At 46.3% G+C, this 10,590-nt stretch overlaps 1 protein-coding gene across 1 annotated transcript; it reads left to right on the top strand.

The window, feature by feature from the left end:
- Positions 1-5,146: 5,146 nt before the first annotated feature.
- On the top strand, positions 5,147-6,452 carry LOC144161983 (nucleoredoxin-like protein 2). Its single transcript, XM_077692523.1, has 3 exons — positions 5,147-5,335; positions 5,686-5,789; positions 6,308-6,452. Exons 1-3 carry the CDS (start codon positions 5,147-5,149, stop codon positions 6,450-6,452), a joined length of 438 nt encoding a protein of 145 aa, XP_077548649.1.
- The last annotated feature ends 4,138 nt before the right edge of the window (positions 6,453-10,590 follow it).

Genomic DNA, 10,590 nt, shown 5'->3' on the forward strand with positions numbered 1-10,590 from the left:
CATCTGGCCTATAAACGACGTGCTTAAAATTTCGGCTGACTTTTTTTTTTGTCGTGCCCCGCTACCGTGAAAAAAATTATTTTGAGCCTTTTGATGCGGGCGTGGTTCCCCGTTCCAGTCACTCGTTGTGTTCGTAGTCAACTGTCTGGAAGGATGAAGCCCGAATACAAGCGCACCCGATCACCCATACGCGTTGAAAAAAGCGAATGACGAAGACGACATTATGAATGGGTGTATCTGAAATCCAGTAGTGTTATAAGCTTCGCGGAGTTTTTTGTTCGGGTCACCTAAAAAGCGTTGTTACGGGTCCCCATCCTGCTCCATCGTATGTACCGCACAGTTCACACCCGGGTGCTCTGCCTCATCTCACAATAGAGTGCGAGCACAACCCCAAACTTCCTCCTCACCCATCCCCCTTCCCACCCCTGAGCTGGGGGAGAACCTGGTACGGTAACTGATGGCCTACAGAGCATGCCTTCCTGCAATAGGGTACAACTCCCATTTTTTTACGGCTCAATAAAATATTTTCTACTACTGTTGACTGACTGATCCATTAGATATATTTTCAACGTGGAGAGAACGATTGCAATTTGTAAGTTCCGGTTTCCATTTTAAATGCGAAAGCATTAGTTTTATCCGTAGATCAAAATAAGGCGTCCTGGCATAAAGATTGGACACAAAACGGCGGACAGCTCCAAGCATGAAAACCAGGTGAAGCGAAAATGCTCGGTGTGAGGCGAAATTTCTCCGAGATGCTCCTATAAACAAAGTAAGGCAATTGAATTAAAAAGAAAATTGGGTAAAAACTTGGTTCTGTGAATCAAACCCTAGGTCTCCTGCATTTTCGACGAGCACGCGTGTGCGCCCGCAATATACCACAGCTCGATGACTCCAGCAGGCTAAAAGTGAAAATAATGAATGCGTTGTGGGCTACGACTTAGAGAGAGAGAGAGAGAGAGAGAGAGAGAGAGAGAGAGAGAGAGAGAGAGAGAGAGAGAGATCAAACATAGCGTCACCTTTTAAAACCTCGTAGTACATAGCGTCACCTTTTAAAACCTCGTAGTAGCCCCCTGGTGGTAAACAACCGAAGCGCCGAGACCCAAAAACCCCGACGAACAAGCCTTCAAAACCGTAGGATTGGCAATCCCACCGAACCTTAATGATTGGCTTTATCCAGACAGTTCCACTCAGAGCGAAGAACGGCGCCTGCTCGTCGCTCTACGAAACTTCGTCGAGGACTCTGGTCTTCACCATTTCCTTTAATTCCACACCCAATTGGATGCACCATTGGATGTATCCTACTTTTTCCCCAACTGCCATTACTTAATCCCTCTCCCCTAGACACCGAAATTCGCTAAAGCGTAACATGGCGTCTTTGTATCCCTTGTACATAAAATAAATGCGTGTTACCACCACCACCTACAGCAGAACAGCCGAAACATGTGTTAGAGACATAGCCATACCAGAGTAACCTGGGCATATAGTAGCAAAGTGCGTTCCCGTTCCTTGTTTAGCGATGTGAAGGCGGTTATGGGCCGAGTCATGTCAAAGGAGAGAACAAAAAGGCGCCAAGAGAAAAGGATAATGATAGGATGATGACATAGTGAGAGGACACGTTAGGCAATTGTACATTAATGCTTTCACAATCATTGCATCAGTGATAAAGTCCTCGTAATTTTTTGTGTTGTGGTCATTTTGTACACGGAAAAGCATTAACAACGTTATCGTCTCCACTGACATGATGACAATCATGGCCCGTACCAGATCTCCTCAGAGCGAGCGCTCGTGCGAGTGCGAAGAAGAAGTGAAGTCAAGCCTCAAGTGCTGCTACGTCGGAGGTCAAGTCTTCAATCCACTCCTCATTCAAGCACGTATGCCTTTTTCTATTGCTTGTTTAGCCCCTGCAAACTGAACGGACGGCTCCTTAAACCATGCGATGTCCAGTACGCGGTCAAAGTTCACTTTTCTTAGCACGTTTATTTTGCCACAGGGCATAGATGAGGGGGTATGAGTTGATAATGACGAAAGTTAATTAGATGAACATGGAAATGTTTGCTTCCCGGATGAAGTATAGGCGGGAACCATGATGGGGCCCATGTATTCATGTGGTCTACGCGGGGGCCCGTCACCGCAAGATGAATTTGTGCCGCCACTCGCATACTCTGCACCTACCTACGTATAGCCTTGAGCACCACACTAGCTAGGAGATTAAGCCATTGAATTCTTTTTTGTAACGGTAATGCTGTAAGCGATTCCCTGAAAAAATCACATCGCTCTCAGCATTTTACAGATACTAACGCCTAGCCACGCTGAAGTGCCGGAGTCATCCGATTGCTCAAATTGCGGTAGACTTCTATCCCACTAAACGTTTTTACACCCTTTTGGCTCACGACCCCTGGCACACACACCTTTAAAAGGTCTTTTGACTAAAAAAGGGTGTAAGGATGGAAAAAGAATGTGCCTGTGAACACCCTTAAATAAGGGTGTAAGGCTGCTTAAAGGGTCCATGAAGAGAAAATACAACTTTGTTTAACTTTAAAGAGTTAGGCTTCAGTACCTCACTCGGCTCCATTCCGGCCACGAAAGACCGTTTTTAACCGATAAAAACGCAAGAAATACTTACGAATTTTCAAATTTCGCGCCACAGTGACGTGTTATCAGCGCGAGTGACGTCATATGGGCCAGCACTAAAAACATAATTTTCAGTGGGTTAGGTGCACGTTAGCATTCGAGTGATTCGATCAAACGGAACTAGCGGCCCCACTACAATCGTCCAGTCATGTGTCCTGGCGATTTATTAGTTCGGCCGCCGTCAATCACCCGAACAAGATTCTGTGACGTCATAGAAAAGGTGCTGGAAACTGGCTAGCGAGTCGCCACAGCTCCACACGTTTTCTTTAATATCTCCATTATTTTTTGGACGTTCGCGATGAAATCGGTGTCATTTTTATCAGAACAAAGCAGCCTTTCTAATAAACCAAACTTGCATTTTGTCTTCATGACTCCTTTAACACCGTAAAATAAAGGTATAGCCAGTGCAGGTACGCGTGACAGTGTGAATCGGCTGAGCGCGCAGCACGCCATACAGAGACATTTCAACATGGATAAGTGCACAGGGAGAGCGAGTCTATACAAACTTACCTCACAAGTATACATGCTCTTCTTGCTTTTATAACGTGGAGAGGAAAGTCCTCTGATGGAGTCGGTGGGCTCGTCACAAAACTCAAATATTTTAGCACTAATTTTGGAATTGTATAATTTATCAACACCGGAGCTGTTTAAACTTGGCCTTGGTCTGGTGTCGTTAGCAAAAAAAAATAGAAAAAAGAACAGCGCTGCCTGTAAAGGGTGCACCACCGCGCATAGGGTTAAATCACAGGGAAGCCGGATTTCGCGCCTGCTCGAGTGTTAGCACAAAGGGCATATGCTTATGCGCACTTCAAACTATACCAATTTAAATATGGTAGTCATTTTCGGGCTTGAAAAACGCAAAAAAAGACAAACAGTTCAGCTTGCACTAGGGGTGTCAGGTTGGACAAACTGCGGAGCGGGCGGTCGACCTAGCTTTTTTCCCCCCGTGTGATCCGCTGTCAGTGTCAGGGACCGACCAGAACGGCCTTGTAAAATCCGGCTAAACTTGACCACACCCCAAAGCATTTAGCCTATCCTAGCAAGAACTATCGGAAACGTAACAAAATTTAGCAAAGCTTAGAAAAACTTAGCAAAACCGGAAGAAGCTGGGTCGACCTCCAGCTCCGCTTTTCTTTTTTTTATTCAAATGAACAGCCATTTCACATTAGAAAACCGAATAGTCAGTCAACACCCTTTTTGTCACATAAAAATAATGTAAAGCCAAATGCATCTTTTTTAGTTGATAAGGACGTAAAAAAGTTCAGGCAGAAAGATGGAATAGTTTTTAAAATAAAAATGATGAGTTCTTTAGATTTTGTGCTTTTTAGAAATGTTTTTAGAGCAACAAGTGTGTTGCTCTATGTGTGTTAAATGCCTCTGGATTTCTTCTGAACTAGACTAATAATGGTGGCCATAACAATTGATGTCTTAAAAAACATATATAGCAGATTGATTTGATGTCTTAAAAAACATATATAGCAGATTGATTTTTGGGAGAAGAAAGTGTGAATAAATTTTTTTGTGAGAACTAGCTTATTCTGGTTCAGAATGCGTATACAGCATTGATAACGAACTCACACAAAAATGGTTTCGGAAACTCAAATAGTTGAAGAGAAAATATTCCTTTTCTTAGCGGAAATGGTGTTTAGGGAAATCGCAATTCAAAGTTTTTGTTTCATTTTTTTTTTTCAATTTTTCGCTTTTTATGCTAGTTATGAGAAAAGCTAGGCAATGGTACTAGCTTAGTGAACTTCAGGCTTAAAAGATCGCTCGGATTTGTCAACAAAAAAACAATTACGTGTGCGCAAACAGAATAATAGGCGACCGACCTGGCGTAAACAAACGTTTCGCATTGCATGAGCAATGCTATTTCAACTAACGCAGCGCCAACAAAACCAGAGGCAACAATACAATTGCCGACACATGTTTAGCTTCACTGGGCAGTCGCCGCTCACACGTACTACCTGTGACATCAAATGGGCACTACGGCAAAGTGGCTGGTGACTGACCTCTCAGCTGTTTTCCTGATAATCTAACTTGGGTATTTGAAGTTTGGGTTAAAACTGCATGACCATTATTCTAACGGGGCAAATTTTCAATAGAAATTATGTAGTCTTCATGGTCGTGTTAGCTTTGAAGCAAAAGTCGATGATGACGTAAACTTTGTAAACCTTGAAATCTAGAAAACTAAGGTAGCATCAGCGACGTCGTATAAGCGCGTAACATCAGTGCTGGCGGTTTTGAGACGGCTGACGTTTTTTCTTGGGAGATTATGAACAAAATTCGGGCATTGTACTTTTGCATTACAGTGAAATAGAAAGAGAAAGATACCTTGTCTCATACGCACGACGAAGTCACAAACCAGAGCTACAGAAATTCTAATGAGTCTTCTCCCTCCGGAAACCGTTCATGCAGTTAAATGAGCATGCTAAGTAAGTCTATGCTATGGATACGCAGCGCGCAAAAAAAAAAAAAAAGCGTCGGTGCCAGTTCGCATCCTTTGCAGCGGTCGCGGATGGACTTGTTCAAGGACAAGAGGCTGCTGAAGAAGGACGGCTCCTCGCTGGCGGCCTCGTTGGCGCTGCGCAACAAGCGGCTCATCTGCATCTACTTCGCGGCCCAGTGGTGCCCGCCCTGCCGCATGTTCACCCCCATGCTGGCCGACGCCTACCGCGCGGCCAAGGAGGAATCCCTCCCCATCGAGGCACGTACTCTCCGCCGCTCTCTCCCTTGTACCCTCTGTATATCGCGCCGAATTTCGACAACAGGCGTACCCTTCGAGCGAAGCTTTGGATTTGTAGCGTCGTCCTCCTTCACCCGACAAGTAAATTCCTTTATTACAAAGAATCTGGTTAGCTTGGAGGACTACATAATGGTGTTGCAACAAACGTACAAACTATATATGGTAGGGCACACGATTTTTTTATTCCAAGCAGGAAAGCTTGCTTCGCACTTCAAGGACACATCACCGGCAACGATTGGAGAAGATAATAGAAGCTGGTTGTTGCGCTTTCGTCTTGCACGCGCAGCGCTTACTCGTTCTTGTGCGTGCAGGTGGTGTTCGTCTCGTCGGACCGGAACTCCGCCGAAATGATGAATTACGTGAAGAGCGCCCACGGTGACTGGTTCACGCTCCCTTACGGCGACCAGCTCCAGTCGTGAGTCTGCACTCTTTCACGGCACCCCGCACAACGTTCCCACCCTATTCACGCACATAGAGCGCGAAGAGGAGTGACAGCAAAGTGATCACATTTGCTTACAATGTGTAGGTTAACGGAAGGGTGCGGTAAACTTTCACTTCGTTGTTTGTTTGATTTGCGCTCAAGAAAAAAAGTGATAAGAAATTACCGACGATATGAAAAAAATAAGATGGAAATACAGCTTGGCTATAGCTTGAGCAGAGTCAATTTGAAAAAAAAAAAGCACCTTTGTTTCTTCGCGCAGAGTAGTTTTGTTTCAATAAGAACAATAAAATCTAGTTTCGATTTAGCACCTCGCATGTCACCTTAGGGAAAAAGCCTTTCTGGTTGTCTTACCCGAATATGAACGAATTAAAATCGCGGGCAGTTAGTACGTTTTTCACTTATTTTTTATTTCTGCCTCTCTATCTCTTTCTCCGTCTATTTAATTTAATCCAATCCAATCCCTTTCCATCCAATCCCATCTAACCTCGCAGGGTGCTCAAGGCCCGTTTCCGGGTGACCGCCATACCGACGCTGGTGGTCCTGAAAGCGGACGGCTCCCTCGTATGCGCCAACGGGAGGCCCGAAGTCCAGGAAAAGTCCGGCCAGGCCTTCAAAGACTGGTTCAGCACCATTTGAGCGCCGGGAAAGAAGAGATTGGGAAACGAGCTTTTCTCGCTCGATGAAAGGGTTACATTATACATCAACATTACATCAACGTTACATCAACATTATAATTTGATTGGCTCAGACGTCCGGGTATCGGCCCTACTCAATGTATTTGAGCCTGGATAAATATTTGTGTAGTTCATAAATTTTAACATAACATTGACACTGGTTTCAATGTTTGGGTGCGACAGTACTGCAAGAACGGAAGCTAAAAAACGCCTGGTATTTTTTTTTTTTTTCGCATTTATTTTCGGAATATTGTTTTGCGCCTCCGACGTTCCGGGCATTGTTTCTAATTAAGTGTTTAAGGAACACTTTGACAGTCTGTCAAATTTTGTTGCAGTAAAAACTTTAGAACAATGTTAGATTCGTCTGCTTCGTCGGTATTGCATTTCCTTCTTATGGTAAAACCTCGGAAGTGACCACTTAATTTTACAGGCGAGAATGGACGACGCATGTGGCAGACGGGAGAGCAAACGCCGAGCTTTAAGACTAACGGACTGGCACAAATGGAGAGAAGCCGGGCAAATACGGCTTGAAGAACAAGTGGAACCCAATATAGTGGAGAGAGAGGGAGAGAGAGAGAGAGAGAGAGAGAGAGAGAGAGAGAGAGAGAGAGAGAGAGAGAGAGAGAGAGAGAGAGAGAGAGAGAGAGAGAGAGAGAGAGAGAGAGAGAGAGAGAGAGAGAGAGAATACCTTTATTGAGCGTCTAAATTGGGAGTGGTTCCTTATTCACTGGAGCCCATATGACGTCATGGCCTCCTGCGCCCGGTCGACCAGCGCTAGCTGGGTCGCCAGTGAGCAGCTGGACATCAAAATCTCCCATTGCTTTCTAAAAGAGGGGGTGGGGGATGGAGGAGGGGTGGATTTTCTTTCATTGAAGTCGCACTCCCCAATTATGTGGCGGAGTGATCCTGGTTTTTTACAAAATTTGCATTCGGCCGAGTATTGCTCCGGGAACATGAGGTGTAGCCTTGTTGGGTGGGGGAAGGATCCAGATTGAATGAGGCGAAATACTGTCTGCTGCTCCTTAGAGAGGCTAGGATGAGGTGGAGGGAGTGTCTGTCTTTCTAGCCGATAGTGCTGCGTGATTTCTCTGAAAGTGGTGAGCCGGCAGTACTCCACGCCTTCCTCCGCAGCCTGGGGTGCGAGTGCGCAGGCATGTTGGTGGTCATAGAGCGGTGGACACGTGAGCTGTTATCGGACGCGGAACACCATACACGAAACATCGAAGGTCCAGAAGGTGTGCCAGCTGTTGACTCGCACCTGCTCCACATATGGGATGCCAGACAATTGCTCACCAAGAGATGGCGAAGACACCCCTCAACCGCAAGCTAAGACGTCGAGTGGCCCACCTTAGTAAGCAGGCCATAAAAGCTTCTTAATCAAAACTGGTGAAAGTTTTGCGATGGTATGTTGGGCCAGTTAGGCGTGGCGAAGACGTGGAATGATGGAGCCAACCTCCGCGAGGGCTGATCATGCCAATCGACTTGCTAAACTGGTGCATAGTACCCCGAGACGGACCAAGAACATATTGACGACATCAAGGCCGAGTACCTCCGAACAGACCACCAAGTGATTACCAAGGAGAACCCAATGAAGTCTTGGACGAACCTGTCATTATACATGAAATTGACTGGACTAAAAAAAACCAGCTCTGCTACCAGACCTAATTACAGCGCGAGCTCTCTACAATTTATAGATGAAGCAGACATTCAAGCTTTAGTAAACCATTTCAAACAAGTACTGGATCCTTGGTTCGTTACCGACGCAGTGGAAAGCATACTTTCCAGTACTTTCTTGGTTTCGGGAAAGGACTTGAAGGTATACAGACATCTCAGGTCCATCTCGCTCACATCCTGCATGGGGAAAATTTTCGAGCGAGCAATCAACACTCGATTGCAACGGGTTCTCGACTGCCCAAACCAACTTCTGGAATCACAATTTGGTTTCAGACCACACCCCGTTTCATCTTCACCCGGACCGCTTGCAACCTAGCGGGATACTGGCCCTGGATTCGAAGACGCTTTCGATAACGTCCTGCAATCGGCCGTACTACGCACCTTAGCGGAGACTAATTGCGGCTCCAGGACCAACTATGTATATCAAAGCGTTCTGACAATTCCGGAAGTCCAAGCTCAATATAGGGGGACTCGAGTCGGATATAATTGAGGTGGGATCACGAGGCGCACCCCGGGCTGCAGTCCTCTCTCCACTGCTCTTAAACTTGGTGATGAAGGATCTGCCGCCTAGACTGAACCAGGTGCCAGGCATTCGTCCCCCACTGTACGCAGACGACATCACCATATGGTCAAATCAAGGAACTAGGGCCGACATATATAGAGGAGAGCCTCCAACGAACGATAGAAGTCGTGCAGACCCACGCGCGATCCCGCGGCCTGGCGTGTGTTCCGGTTAAAGGAGCCATGAAGAGAAAATGCAAGTTGGTTTTATTCGAAAGATTTCGTGTTTTATAGTGCCCCCAGCGCTTGTCCGGATACAAACGGTGCTTTATTCACTGAGAAATTAAACAATTTAGGTTAAAATTTTGATTTTCCCGCTCAATCGTACGTTTTCGTGGTCCCAAATGACATCACAGGAACCGACCGCTCTGCTATGGTCCATAGAATACCTTCATTCACGCATCCGCCGTACAGGGTAGAGACACGTATACGCTGGCGCCGCCATTTTCGGTTGCTCGCTCGCCACCGAAGCAAGTCATTGTGTCAAAACCGCGCTAAAATTATCGCCGCAGCGCGGTTTACTGAAGAAGTTTGAATCATATTGTCTGTTTCGCGTTGCTAGGTCTCGTGGGAAACGAAAAGAATAACGCGTTGAGCCCGTTGGCCCAATTGCGGCGGCACGGGACCGTTCAAAGGTTGTCTCCACCCTGTACAGCGGTGTTGGTTTGTTCCCGCGTTTCTTTACGTTCCGTAACCTAGATGGCGCCACCATACCGTGGCAAGCGTTTGGTTTGTTTTTGCCTGCATTTAAACCTGGCTTGTTTTTGTTCTGGGAGAAAATATTCGTTCCCTGAAACAGTGCTCGCTCGACAAATGGGGTCACGTAAGGCACCGTTGCTTGCGTCAATCGGCCAGTGTCGTCTGAGACAACCCCGAGCCCCGTAGTGCTGTGCAGCTAAACCAAGCATGCTGTGCGCAGTACGCACAGCAGAACGCATCAGTACTTCTATGTTTACATGTGCTTTCATAACTTCCACTGTTTGTCCCATCATTCTTATTGCTTTGTAAAGAATGTGCCCTAAATTTAAGCGCAAATCGCTCGTTCGTCTAGTTTGTAAGCTCTACCTAATTTGCGTCTGCTTCTGCCAGCCTCCGCCAATCGCAGAGCTTAGCTCATGTGACATCATAGGTTCTGTTGCGGGAAATGAGCTGGTGGGTCGCATGACCATTCCCGTTTTTCCTAATTATGTAGATTATTTGAGCGAAGTTTACGTTAAAAGTGGTGTCAGTATGATTCTAACGAGACAATCTTTTGAATGAACCAAACTTGTGTTTTCTCTTCATGGCTCCTTTAAGTCGGAACTACTGGTGGTCCAGCCCAAGGAGCCTAGATACCCCAAAGAAGATCCGATCAAAGTGCATGTGGATTGCATGCCTATCCCGAACAGTCAGGAAATCAGTGCCCTCGGCGTACACTTTTCTAACATGGCACATAACACTACAGCGGCGAGTCGACCAAGTAGCCCTGATTATCAGGAGAGTAACAAAACCGCGGAATGAAAGAGACCGAAACCATTAAACTGATACAAGCCTTTGTGGCCTCTAGATACACGTAAATTGTTCCTCTTCTGAAGCTCAAACCTAAAGACGATGGCAGACTAGATCCGGCTATCCGTAAGTGCATCAAACTATAGCTCTTTGGGCCTACCAGTGTCTACGTCCAACGAGTTACGAGTGCCTCATGGCTCTGGGAGTCCACAATACCGCGAGAGCTAGATCTTGTAGATTCACAGAGAAGCGCGCAAAACGTGCGCCTCACGAGGACGGAAACAGGCCGAGTCATCTTAGACTGGATACAACGCCCCCGACCACGGTGCGAGATCTGGTTCGTCATGCCCCGGGAAATAAAGAACGCATTCACGACC

This window comes from Haemaphysalis longicornis, unplaced genomic scaffold, assembly GCF_048455015.1.
Source record: "Haemaphysalis longicornis isolate Haplotype H1 unplaced genomic scaffold, Haemaphysalis longicornis Haplotype H1 scaffold_12, whole genome shotgun sequence".
Lineage (NCBI taxonomy): Eukaryota > Metazoa > Arthropoda > Arachnida > Ixodida > Ixodidae > Haemaphysalis > Haemaphysalis longicornis.

What these genes read in the sequence shown, in the direction of transcription:
- LOC144161983 (XM_077692523.1), top strand. Translation starts at nt 5,147, where the DNA reads ATGGACTTGTTCAAGGACAAGAGGCTGCTGAAGAAGGACGGCTCCTCG. An exon ending in AGGAATCCCTCCCCATCGAG is followed by an intron (nt 5,336 to 5,685) that starts GCACGTACTCTC and finishes TTGTGCGTGCAG; the next exon opens with GTGGTGTTCGTCTCGTCGGA. An exon ending in TACGGCGACCAGCTCCAGTC is followed by an intron (nt 5,790 to 6,307) that starts GTGAGTCTGCAC and finishes CTAACCTCGCAG; the next exon opens with GGTGCTCAAGGCCCGTTTCC.